This window comes from Callithrix jacchus, chromosome 10 (genome assembly GCF_049354715.1).
Source record: "Callithrix jacchus isolate 240 chromosome 10, calJac240_pri, whole genome shotgun sequence".
NCBI lineage: Eukaryota > Metazoa > Chordata > Mammalia > Primates > Cebidae > Callithrix > Callithrix jacchus.
In genome coordinates this window covers 75,094,082-75,107,451 of record NC_133511.1, presented here as the reverse complement: position 1 = coordinate 75,107,451, position 13,370 = coordinate 75,094,082, and the positions used below count along the sequence as shown (strand labels likewise).

At 39.9% G+C, this 13,370-nt stretch overlaps 1 protein-coding gene across 3 annotated transcripts in view; it reads left to right on the top strand.

Moving 5' to 3' along the window:
* The window catches only part of DENND5A (DENN domain containing 5A), a 123,655-nt gene that overhangs the window by 35,253 nt on the left and 75,032 nt on the right, over window positions 1–13,370 (top strand). For 2 of the 3 annotated variants that reach the window (XM_017977897.4, XM_002755025.6), the window contains exons 2-3: window positions 12,275–12,346; window positions 13,122–13,231. In XM_017977897.4, the coding sequence (XP_017833386.3) occupies window positions 12,275–12,346; window positions 13,122–13,231 (182 nt within the window). The remainder of the gene's footprint in view (window positions 1–12,274; window positions 12,347–13,121; window positions 13,232–13,370) is intronic. The other variant, XM_017977895.4, reaches the window with a different exon arrangement.

Here is a 13,370-nt window from a genome sequence, read left to right as displayed (position 1 = left end):
CATTATAGGCTTGAGCCACCATGCCCGTCCTGTATCTAGACTTCTTAACCTGGGAGCTGTATTGCTAATTAATACGTTTTTAGTGTCCTTTCCTATGTATGTTGCTTCAATGATTAGATTGTATTCCATTGCCTTGATGTGCCAAGCTATCTTCTTGATAGGCATTTGCTTTGCTCTTTCTTTTTCGTGCAGGTTTAGCAGATCAAAGGATGTGGATATTTTTTATAGCATTTATGACGTTATTCCAGATTGGTAGAGCCTATCATGGCCTTTAATAATAAAAGAAAAATTTATTGTTTCCAGGAATTTTTAAAATACAAAGTTAAGAGCATGAGGTGGAAAAAAAGGCAATTTTCTCCTATATGTATACCATAGACAAATTAGAGAAACTTCAGATCTGACAAAATCAGAGAAGAGGGATGAATTGAGCTAGATATGATTTTCAGAATATTTAAAGGTATCACTTTGTGGGTTGGGATCTAGTCAGTACGATGGTGCAATGGTGCAATCAGAGGTTCAGTGCAATCACTGCAACCTCTGCCTCCCAGGTTCAAGCAATTCTCTTGTCTCAGCCTCCTGAGTAGCTGGCATTACAAGCACCTTCCACCATGCCTGACTAATTTTTGTATTTTCAGTAGAGATGGGGTTTTGCCATGTTAGCCACGCTGGTCTGGAACTCCTGACCTCAGGTAATCCATCCTCCTTGGCCTCCCAAGGTGCTGGAATTACAGGCGTGAGCCACCGAGCCCGGCCAGTATTTTTGTTAGTATTTTTTTCTGTGTTGAATTTTATTATTATTATTTTGAAATGGAGTTTTGCTCTTGTTGCCCAGGCTGGAGTGCAATGGCGCGATCCTGATTTACCACAACCTCTGCCTTTGGGGTTCAGGTGATTCCCCTGCCTCAGCCTCTGGAGTAGCTGGGATTACAGGCATGTGCCACCACGCCTGTCTAATTTTGTGTTTTTAGTAGAGATGGGGTCTCCCATGTTGGCCAGGCTGGTTTGAACTCCTGATCTCAGGTGATCCACCCACCTTGGCCTCCCAAAGTGCTGGGATTACAGGTGTGAGCCATTGTGCCTGGCCCAAATCATTTATTTATTTGTTTTATTTTATTTTTTATTTAAAATTTCTTTTTCCCTTTCGTTGTTTCTGACTGAATTTTTAAATTATCATACATTGCAAGCAAAGTATCATTTTTCGCAGTTTTTTTTTTGAGACAGAGTTTCGCTGTTGTTACCCAGACTGGAGTGCAATGGCATGATCTCGGCTCACTGCAACCTCCGCCTCCTGGGTTCAAGCAATTCTCCTGCCTCAGCCTCCCAAGTAGCTGGGACTACAGGCGCGCACCACCGTTTCCAGCTAATTTTCGTGTTTTTAGTAGAGACGGGGTTTCACCATGTTGACCAGGATGGTCTCGATCTCTTGACCTTGTGATCCACCCGCCTCGGCCTCCCAAAGTGCTGGGATTATAGGCGTGAGCCACTGCGCCGGGCCATTTTTTGCAGTTTGTAAGAAAGTTATGCCATAGGCGTTTAAGCACATCTTCTTTTGCTTTTAATGCTCTTTGTCCTGCTTTAATTTTTTTATATGATTTTTCTCATTATATATTACCTTGTTTTTTGAGGTAGGTAGGTAAGACATAAATCACAAATTGAAAAAACAAAACCAGTTTCTCTTCAGAATGTTTGTAGAGTAAGATATTAAGCTTCATTTGAATCACATTCCCTAGGCTTCTAGAGTGCTTTATCTAAGGCTTTCTTTCCTTTCTTTGTAAATGATGATATCCAATCAGAAAAAATGTGTTACTTTACTACTGCATTATTCCACATTCTTTGTTTTTGAGATTTGCAACATCCGAAAAACTTATTTTTGTTATAGAAGTCTGTTGTGGGTTGTTCCTTGTGCAAGAGCTGTAATGGACATCTTAAAGCAGTGGTTTAAAGTATTTTTTGGCTCACAGATCCCCTTGAGAATATGATGCACACTGTGGATTCTTGCCTGAGCCCCATCAGTCTGGATTGTCCCAGGTGTTGGCCTACCAGGCCTGTTGCACTAAAATCTTGGGATATCTCCTCACTTTATCTTGGAGTTGTCCTTTGTCACTCTCTTGTCATGGCTTCAGTTTCCTCCATCCCGTATGTAAATAGTTTTTTTGTTAATTCTCGTTTTGGCAGAGTATATGCTTCCTGAGAAAGGATGCATAGAAAATACTTTATTCTTTTTTTTTAGATTACATGTTTGAAATGTCTTACTCTCTTCCTTTACTGATTATTTGGCTGAGTATGTAATTCTCACTGGAAATAACTTTCTCACAGAATTTTGAGGACATTGCCTCATTGTCTGCTAACTTCCAATGTTGCTATTGAGAAATCCAATGCTATTCAGATCTCTTTTCTTGGTAAATTTGTTTCTTTCTGGAAACATCTAGAATTTTCTCATTGTCCCTGGCATTCTGAAATTACATCATGATGTGTCTTGGTGTGGGTCTATTTTCATCCATAGTGCTGGATCCTTGAAGAACACTTTCAATTTGGAAATTCATACCTTTCATTCTGGGAAATTTTGTTACTTTGTTGATAAATTCCTCCCCTTTATTTTGTGTCTTCTCTCTTTATGGAATACTATTATTTGGGTTTTAGACCTCCTGGATGGACCCTAATTATTATTTCTTAGATTAAATTTATTTATTTTATTTTTATTTATTTGTTTTTTGAGATGGAGTTTTACTCCTGCTGCCCAGACTGGAGTGCAGTGGCGCAGTCTTGGCTCACTGCAACCTCTGCCTCCCAGGTTCAAGTGATTCTCCTGCCTTAGCCTCCCGAGTAACTGGGATTACAGGCATGTGCCACCATGCCTGGCTAATTTTGTAATTTTTTACTGGAAGTGGACTTTTACCATGTTGGCCAGGCTGGTCTCGAACTCCTGACCTCAGGTGATCCACTCACCTCAGCCTCCCAAAGTGTTGGGATTACAGGCGTGAGCCACTGCACCTGGTCCAGTAAATTTATTTTTGAGCCAGGGTCTCATGCTGTCACCCAGCTGGGATGCAGTGGCAGGATCACAGCTCACCCCAACCTCCATCTCCTGGGGTCTAGCGATCCTCTCACCTCAGCGTTCTGAGTAGCTGGGACTCCAGGCACACTGCACCACACTTGGCTAATTTTTGTCTTTTTAGTAGAGACAGGCCTCAGCCTCCCAAAGTGCTGGGATTATAGGCATGAGTCATTGCGCCTGGCCAGGACATTTTATTTAAATGGAATGATACAATATGTGGTCTTAAGCTGCTTGGCATGTTTTCAAGATTCATCTGTGTTATAGCGTATAACAGTACACAATTCCTTTTCATGGCTGAATAGTGTTCCATAGTATAATTACACATTTCATTCATCTGTTCATCAGCTGATGTCTCCTGGTTCTTTTGTTTTTATTTTTTTTGAGATGGGGTCTTGATCTGTTGCCCAGACTGTAGTGCAGTAGCATGATCGTAGCTCACTGCAGCCTCGAACTCCTGGGCTCAAGTGATCCTTCCACCACAGCCTCCTGAGTAGCTGGTACTATAGATACGTACCACCATTCCTGGCTTATTATTAGTTTTTATTATTATAATTTTGAGATAGACTCTTATTTTGTTACCCAGGATGGAGTGCAGTAGCATCATCACAGCTCACTGCAACCTCAATCTCCCAGGCTCAAGCGATCCTCCCACTTCAGCCTCCAGACTAGTAATTACTAAATTTTTTTAGAGGCAGGATCTCGTTATGTTGCCCAGGCTAGTCTCGAACTCCTGGCCTCAAGCCATCCTCCTGAGTAGCTGGGATTACAGGCACAAGCCACAATCCCTGGTCAGGCTGGTTCTTAAATAGGCTTTAGGTCAGTCCTCCTGTTTTTAGCTCCATCTTTATCTCCACTTTGAAAAGTGCCTAATATTACAAGATCCTAAGCCTTTTGGAGGTTATGTTGTATCTTAGCTTTCTCAAGTCTGCTGTCAGTAACCACTCATCCATCTGCTTTTCAGCTTCTAAAATGTTGTTACTATTACCTTCACTCTCATTTTGTTTATGAGGTTTATGCCACCCCCCACCCCCCATTGTCTTATTGAGGTTTTGGAAAGAGAGAGGCAGCAGAGGGAGAGTTAATACATACCTTCAGCCCTCAGTCTTTGGCTGAAAATTTAAAAGGTGGGATTCTATGCTCTGTCAGGCTCTAGGCCCAATAGTCATAGAATGACCAAGCTGGAAAAACCTTTGGAGATGAGAAGCTAGTCTTGTATTTCATCTTTCAGTTGAAGAAAATGAGACTCAAAAGACTCAGTAAATTGTTTAACGTCATACAGTTAGTAGCCAAGTTAGGTCCTTAATCCTGTCTCCTGTCTTCTTGACTAGTTGTTCAGACTTAATTTAGGCTGATTACTTTAAAATTTGATATTGAGGACAGCATGGGGGCCTTTGCTCAGATTTGGCCTCTGCCATTTTTTAGTTACAGAAATGGATTTGCTTAAGCCCAGTTTTCTGGAGGGGCTAGCTTTTAGAGAAAGGTGCTTGTGTACCTACCCTTGTGGCCGCTGGGAGATCACTGTATTCAGAAGAGTGGCGTGTATATCTAACTAATTTATTAATTAGAAAAGAACAGCTGGCGCGGTGGCTCATATTTATAATCCCAGCACTTTGGGAGGCTGAGGCAGATGGATCATCTGAGGTCAGGAGTTCAAGACCAGTCTGGCCAACATGCAAAACCCTGTTTCTACTAAAAATACAGAAATTAATTGAGTGTGATTGTGTACGCCTCTAATCCCAGTTACTTGGGAGGCTGAGGCAGGAGAATTGCTTGAACTCGGGAGGAAGAGGTTGCGGTGAGCTGAGATTGTGCCACTGCCCTCCAGCCTAGGCGATGGAGTGAAACTTCATCTCCAGAAAAAAAAAGAACACGGGATTGGGATTCTCAGACTGGTCTAAAAGACCATGAATTGAGCAGCTTGTTGCATCACCTGCTAAACAGGAAATTATATGAGCTCCAGATGTTAACTGACAGATGTGTGCTCTGCAGGGCGTTTGGCTGGGCTAAAAGGAAGACAATGTGAACAAAAGTGCTTTCAGTTTGTCCTAGATGTAGTTTGGAACAGTACTGTCTGGATAGGCTTTCAAACCTTAGTCTCTTGACTAAAACTGGTCACATTAGAAGTTTGGCCATTTTAGAAATACTAGGTACATGAGTTAGAGCATGTGTGATGCCTGGAAGATGTTAAGCAGGATGCAGAACATTAATTAAAAAAATGGCTGTGGAGATCTCGCCACTGCACTCCAGCCTGGCAACACAGCAAGACTCTGTCTCAAAAAAAAAAAAAAAATCTGTCTCAAAAAAAAAAAAAAAGAGGCTGTGTATATAAACCTACAACTATCTGACGAGTGTGTTGAGAAAGAGGGAACAGATCTCTTGAATTTACATTGAAAGACCTGGTAAGCAGCTTTCCTGGGTTAGTGCCTTGGAAGAGGACTTAGAGGTTGTCTGGGCCGGCTCATGCCTGTAATGTCAGCACTTTGGGAGGCTGAAGTGGGTGGATCACTTGAAGTCTACTTTGTAGTCCTTGCTGTGTGTGTGTGTGTATGTGTGTGTGTGTATTTAAGGCGTCTCTATTTGAAAAGTGCTGATAATAATGAAACAGTAATCTATTAATAAACGTAATTATAAGGTTAATTCTCATTTAATTAGAAATGTATAATCTCTTCCCTTTCTACATTGTGTCCTACTGTCAGATAGGTGATGCCCTCTCATTTGTATAGGGCTTCAGAAATTATGTGGAAGATAGGGATAATTGAAATGCTGGAGCAGCCAGAGAGTTGAAGACAAAACAAGCTGGCTCTCAATATGAACAAAAAATGAAAATGTGAGTTGGTAGCAATACTATGCTGTTGGGCAGTCTATTTCATGAGTGTTTATAACAGGAAAGATACAGTGACATCTTGTAGTGTGGGAAATAAACTGATTATAGTGTGGATGACACTCAGTTGATGGAGACTCTACCTCGGAAAAAAAAATTGTATCAATTTTAGGATAGTATCCTAAATAGTTAGTATCAATCCAATAGTATCAATTTTAGGATATCCCAGAATGCCAATATGCAAAGGATAGCTAACCTAGAAGTATGCATTTGCAGAGGAAAAAACTTCATCATTTTTTGCTGCAGATAATTTGCGGATAATGTGAAATAGACCTAACAGGATTGCTTTTGATATGGTAAGTTAAGGCAGTCCATGTGATGCTGAAACAGGATAGGTTCCCTTGTCTCCTCTCTCGAAGGACATGCGATGGGGTGTAGCTCTATTTTTTTTTTTTTTTTTTTTTTCCTGAGGTAGAGTACTCCCTTAGCTGCCCAGGCTGGAGTGCAGTGGCACAATGTCAGCTCACTGCAACCACCGTCTCCCAGGTTTAAGCAATTCTCCAGCCTCAGCCTCCTGAGTAGCTGGGATTACAGGCACCTGCCATTATGCCTGGCTAATTTTTGTACGTTTTTTTTTTAGTAGAGACGGGGTTTTGCCATGTTGGCCAGGCTGGTCTCAAACTCCTGACCTCAGGATCTGCCTGCTTTGGCCTCTCAAAGTGCTGGGATTACAGGTGTGAGCCACCACACCAGGCCCACAGAATAGTTTTGAATACTTGAAATGTATTGCCTGCAACCTCTCTTTTAAAACTCTAAGAGGTTGTTAGAACCATTAAAAAAAGTTTTTTTTAAAATAAACTTTAAATTTGAGGTAATTATAGATTTATTTGCAATTGTAAGAAATAAGACAGAGATCCCCTGTTCACCCTTCCTAGCTTCTCTTATTGGTGTTGTCTTGCAAAACTATATAGATATTATCAGAAATTCACGCCTGTAATCCCAGAACTTTGGGAGGCTGAGGTGGGTGGATCACCTGATGTCAGGAGTTCGAGATCAGCCTGGCCAACATGGTGAAACCCTGTCTCTACTAAAAATACAAAAAAATTAGCTGGATGTGGTGGCAAGCACCTGTAATTCCAGCTACTCAGGAGGCTGAGGAAGGAGAATGGCTTGAACTCAGGAGGTAGAGGTTGCAGTGAGCCGGGATCATGCTATTGCACTCCAGCCTGGGCAACAAGAGTGAAACTCTGTCTAAGAAGAAGAAAAAAATAGATATTATGAGAACCAGAAACCAAAGAGTTCCATCACCATAAGAATTCTTGGGGTTGTCCTTTTATAGCCATACCCACCTACTTTCCTTTACCCACAATCACTAACTCTCATCCTTCCCCACCATCCTTCATTTCTCCAATTTTGTAATTTCAGAATATTATATAAATGGAATTATACAATATGTAACCTGTTGTGATTGTCTTATTCTTGTACAGGTCTACTGGTGATGAATTCTCTGTTTTGCCTGAAAATGTTTTTAGTTTGCCTTCATTTTTGAAGGATATTTTTTCTGTTCATAAAATTCTGGGTTTGATAGATTATTTATTTATTTTCAGTCCTTATAAGGTATTGTTCCATGTTTTCTAGCCTTCATTGTTTCTGATGGGAAGGCAGTGTTAATTTCCATTTCTTCCCCTTGAATATAATGTGTGTTCTTTCTTTCTAGCTCTTTTGATGGTTTTCTCTCATCACTGGTTTCCAGAAGTTTGTCTGCAATGTACTTGTGTGTTATTTTATTGGCGTTTATACTGCTTGGAGTCTGTTGAGCTTTTTGAGTCTGTAAATTTTTGTCTTTTACCACATTTGGGAAAATTTTGATTATTACTTCTTCAAATGTTGTTTTCTCCCTCGTTCTTTTATTTTCCTTGTAGAACTCCAATTATATGTATGTTCGACTTGTTGCCCCACACATCTCTGAGATCATCTTCCCTGCTGCCCTTTTTTTTCTTTCCTTACACACACACACACACACACCAACCCCTTTCTTTCTTTTTTAGTTTATACATTTTATTTTGTAGAGATGGGGGCTTGTTGTGTTAACCAGGCTGGTCTTGAATTCCTGGCCTCAAGCAGGCCTCCCAAAATACTGAGGATTACGAGTATGAGCTACCATGCCTAGCCTCTTTCTTTCTCTAATCTTTTTTTCCGTTTCTGATTGGATAATTTTTGTTGTTCTTTTTTCAAGGTCAGTAACTTCTCGTTAATTCCAATCTGCTTTTAAGTCAGCCCTCTGCATTGTAATGTCTATTTCTCTGTTGAGATCTGTTTTTTTTTGTTTGTTTGTTTGTTTGTTTTGTTTTTGAGGCAGAGTGTGTCATCCAGGCTGGAGTGCAGTGGCACAATCTTGGCTTACTGAAATCACTGCCTCCCAGGTTCAAGCAATTCTTCTGCCTCAGCCTCCTGAGTAGCTGGGACTACAGGTGTGTGCCACCATGCCTGGCTAATTTTTGTATTTTTAATAGAGACAGGGTTTCACCGTATTGGCCAGGCTGGTCTCAAACTCCTGACCTCATGATCTGCCCGCCTCAAAGTGCTGGGATTATAGGCGTGAGCCATCTTGCCAGGCCTGAGATCTATTTTTTCATTTATTATGATTATAGCTGCTTTAAAATCCCTGTTTGCTAACTCCAATATTTGAGTAAACTCAGGGTTGGTTTCTGTTGATTGACGCTTCTCTTGAGAATGGGTCATATTTTCCTGTTTCTTTATGTGCTGAGCAACTCTGGATCGTAGAGACTAGATTCTGTTACCTCCCTCCAGAGAGCATTCTTTTTTTTTTTTTTTAATGTTTTCCCTGTAGTAAGTGGCAACTTAAATCTCAGTTCAGTTCTTTTACCCTTAACGTGGCTGCTTGGGGTCTGCTCCATGCATGTGTGGTTCAGGGATCAGCCAGGTTTGTAGGAAGAGTTGGCACAAAGCTATTTGGGTCTTCCCTTCTCTGGTTCTCTCTGGAATTTCCATCTTTAACTGCCCAGCTGCTGTGGTTGCCTTAAAATTTGCGCCCTGGTTTCTTAAGCTAGTAGGATTATGAGTTTTTGAGTTTTATCCACTTCTTCTGACAGACAGGTACTTGCCTAACTGGAAACCATAAAAAAGGGAAACTCACCCAGTATCATTACCTTTTTTGAAGTGCTGACCTTTTCCCCTACTTCAGAATCTTCCTGCTTTTTAATTCTCTAGACAACTTTATAACTGTCTGCAGGAAAGTTGGTCTGATGGGAACTACTCTGCCTCTGGAAGCAGAACCTCTATGAACTAGATATAAAGTATTTGGTTGACAAAATCAATTTTTTTCCATTGCAGTTTCACAAATATTTATATTATCCTCCCTATCACCTTCAAGAAGCCAGATATAAAAATGTCTTTAAGCTGGGTGTGGTGGAGCATGCCTGTAAGGGGGGCTGAAGCCGGAGGCTTTTGTGAACCCAGGATTTTGAAACCAGCCTGGGCAACCTAGCTATTCCTTGACTCTACAAAAAAAATTTTAAAAATTAGCTGGATGTGGTGGTCCCAGCTACTCTAGAGGCTAAGGTGGGAGGATAGCCTGAGCTCAGGAAGTTGAGGCTGTAGTGAGCTCACCCCAGCGTGGGCAAGAGAGTGAGACCCTATCTCAAAACAACAACAAATGTCAGTTTGTTTCTGGCTTGGTTAAAGCAGAACAGATAAAAAAAAACCTATGAGAAGTTCTTGTAAGGCATGTATGCTTTAAAGAAAAATCTGTTATGATCAGTTTGAATTGTACTTCCTTGAAAGCAGATTCACAAAGATAGACTGACACGTAGTTGACTAATTTTGAAATTGTTCTTAGAGATGGGCTTTAGTTCTTATATCCAGATCTGTTGATGTTTGTATAATCGATATGTGTTGGACAAATAATGAGTTGTTGTTTCTAGGACAGTAGGACAGCTGTGATGGTGATGTCATATCCCTAATATTGTTTGAATTTCCAAGGGTCTGAATAATTGAGAATTTAAGGTACCTGTGATACAAAGGTTTCAGGAGCTGGGCCTATGTAGGTGTTTCTGAGGATTAAGTTTTCCTACTCTTTCTTCTTCTTCTTTTTTTTTTTTGTGATGGAGTCTCGCTATGTCATTCAATCTGGAGTGCAGTGGCATGATCTCAGCTCACTGCAACCTCCACACCCTTCCCTCTCCCCCCTGCCCCCACTGGGTTCAACTGATTCTCCTGCCTCAGCCTCCTGGGTAGCTGGGATTATAGGCATCTGCCTCCACACCTGGCTAATTTTTGTATTTTTTAGTAGAGACAGGGTTTTGCCATGTTGGCCAGGCTGGTTTCTAACTCTTGACCTCAAGTGATCCACGTACCTTAGCTTCCCAAAATGCTGGAATTACAGGCATGAGCCACAGCCTCTTACTGTTTATTTAAAACTCAACCCTCAGTAAATGATGAATGCATCATTTCAATAAAAAAAATTTTAGGTTTGTGAATCCTCTTCTCTTACCTTTTCTGGCACTCTTTGAAGAGTGGCTGAAATGAATATGATTTGTTTTCAGGGCTCTTAGAAACTTCTTTATACATCTCCTTTCCCCTTGTGGCGAAAATACTTTGCTCTTGCTACTGGCCCAATCTAATTCACAGAAGTCCTTTTGTCTAACTTTGGCACCCCGTATAGTCCTTTATTCAGAACGCAACTTTTTAACAAGACTTCTTCCCTTAGCTAACTTAAAGAAGGGGCACATGTGGAGAGGAGGTGGTGGAGACAGAGGCTCCAACAGTCACTTCTCCCGTGATTCATAGCCTTTCTCTCTCTTTTGACCACACTTCAGATCAGCTGGTCATGTTCACCTTTGGCTCCATTCTTCATCTAATTTTTTAAAAGTTCTCCCCTTAATCACTCACCTGTCCTGTCTTCTCACACATGCATGTCATGCTGTAAGTGAACACCTTACAGCCATTTTAGATGACATCAGGTGCCTTTAGGGTGGTTATGGCCAGACACCTAGAGCCATTTTAGGAAACCATCTTTCCTTCACAGTGGACAGTAATAGCTCTCCTGATTCCTTTCTATATTGTGATATTTCTTGGTTTTTACTGAGAGGATTTTCTAGCTAGTAAGGAAGAAATGAGCAAACTGATAACTGAAAGTGAAGAAGCTTAGGAGGAAGAAATAGTTCTCTTCTTTCAGACATGAATGCAGTTTAAAAATGCATGCCAAGAATTTCAGACTGTAGACAAGATCATTATGTTAGCTGCTTGCTGCTTAATTACTTTGTACAGTAAGTGCAGGCTTACCATGGGTGGGCTCTTTGCAGGTGTTGCTGAAAGCTCTGAGCCTAGCTCTACATAAGCTGTAGGCCTTTGTAGCTGCAGCTATTACCAGCTGCCTGATGATTTTTGCCAATCTTCTGTAGTGAAGATTACCAAATGTATTTTGAGGAATGAAATTTGCTCAAAAAGGAAGTTTTAGAAGAATTTGTTTGGAAGAAGGGATCAGGAAATAAAAGGAATGAAATTGTGGCACTTGCTTTTAATAACAGAAAGAAGGTTTGGTCCTATCAGAATTTGCAAATTGTGAGTAAGCGAGCTGCTGCTTCTGATGATGGACAAAATCTCAGAGAAAATAGAGGAGAGATTGTAGTTATAAAAGCAATAATTTTCTGACTGGAGTTATTATTAGTTTCTGGTCCAGGTACCTTAGAATTATTATAAACTTTTTTCTTTTAGAAACTTTTGAGGTGCCTCTGGGATAGATTTAGGGTAAGGGACTTTCTGACTTCAGGTACATCTCATCCTGTGATCATTGAGGGCACATATATTGAGATCACTGAGGGTACATATTTTGTCTGGTTCATCTCTAGTCCCTGCAGTATCTAAGTCCCTTGATTACTCAGTAAACAGGTATCGAATTCAATTGAATTGTCCTTGATTATGTTTCCCATATATTCCAAGACACCTAAAATTTATTTGTTTGAACTGTTTATATGCATTTAATTTGTCCTGCACTCCCTATTTCCTTAGGTAAAGCAATATTTGGGCAGTATACTTTCAGGTAAAGCACTAGTGACTTTACAGTAATTTGGTATCAGTTGGGCTCCTCATTCTACTATACCATATTATAATGTTTTTCAAACTGAATTGTGATCATTAGTAGGCCTGCAGTCAGCATTTTTTGTTTTAATGATATAGAGTAGGAAATAGGAAAGGACATTATATAAAGGTAAGTATAGTTTTGTGAAATTTTTGTTTTAGTTAAATTTGTGTATACACACACATGTATGTGTTTATTGCTTCATAATGTAAAATGTAATTTGTACTGGAATAATGGTCAAAAAAGTTTGAATAACACTGCTTTATTGTAATACTCTGTTATTTCGTTTATCATATAGCATTATGCCAGTATATACAGGCTTCTAAAGCCAGGGATGGTGCCAGCCCTTTCATTTCAAGTACGACTGAAGGTAAAAACAAAACAAAATTGAGAACACCCAAAGCTTTCTAATGGTTCTTACATATGTCTCTCCAGTGACATTTTGTAACCTTTGACTTTCTAACTTTCTTGTGTTTTTTTTTGGCCACTAGATTTTTCAGATTTATATCCCTCTAGGTGGTGGGTTCTTTGGTTCTTTCTCTCTTCATTTTAATGTTCTTATTTCAGTATACTCTAGTGTTTTTAGGAGGAGGAATGGGAAAACAGAGGAGAATTCCTGAAATTTCAAGCAATTCTGAATTGACAGAATATCTCATTAGATTTACCCTGAAATCTGCTTTGTTATTGTTCTTATGTCTTTTAGTTTCTTTGTATTTTTTTCAGAGATCATTGAAACGTGTAGTTTATTCTGAATTTTAAGTAAAATATACTTCTATGATGTTTTGGTTGACTTTAAGCAAATTAAATGTGGCTTTTAGGGGGGAAAAAAAAAGATGGATACGATCCTTGGCATTCCTTGTGCTTTCTCACTCTCTCCCAAGAAAATTAACCATTGGGTTTGTAGTAATAATTTCATTTTGAAGAAGAACTGATAGCTAGTGATGTCTAACATTAAACATGCTATACTTTTTCAGCTTTTTTACTGACCTAATAACTTTAATGCCTTTCCTATTCTTAGATGGTTGGCATACTAACCCCCTTGCCTTCATTTCTGTACCTTGCTGGACTACCAAGCTCAGACATTAATAACCTTGTGACTTAAAGGGACTTTGTAGAGGTGATTTGCTTCATTCTTTTTCTTACAGGGGAAAATTTTGAGCAGACACCATTGAGACGAACATTCAAATCTAAGGTTCTTGCACGATATCCTGAGAACGTAGAATGGAATCCCTTTGACCAAGATGCGGTAGGAATGGTTAGTATTTGTTAGCCATAGTATTTGATAATTTACAGAGTAATTTATAATAGGATTGTGAGTTCAGGCTGTGGTAGCAGTGATCTCACCAAATACCAATAACTTTTGAAGAAAGGATTATAATGCATATTGTTTATTA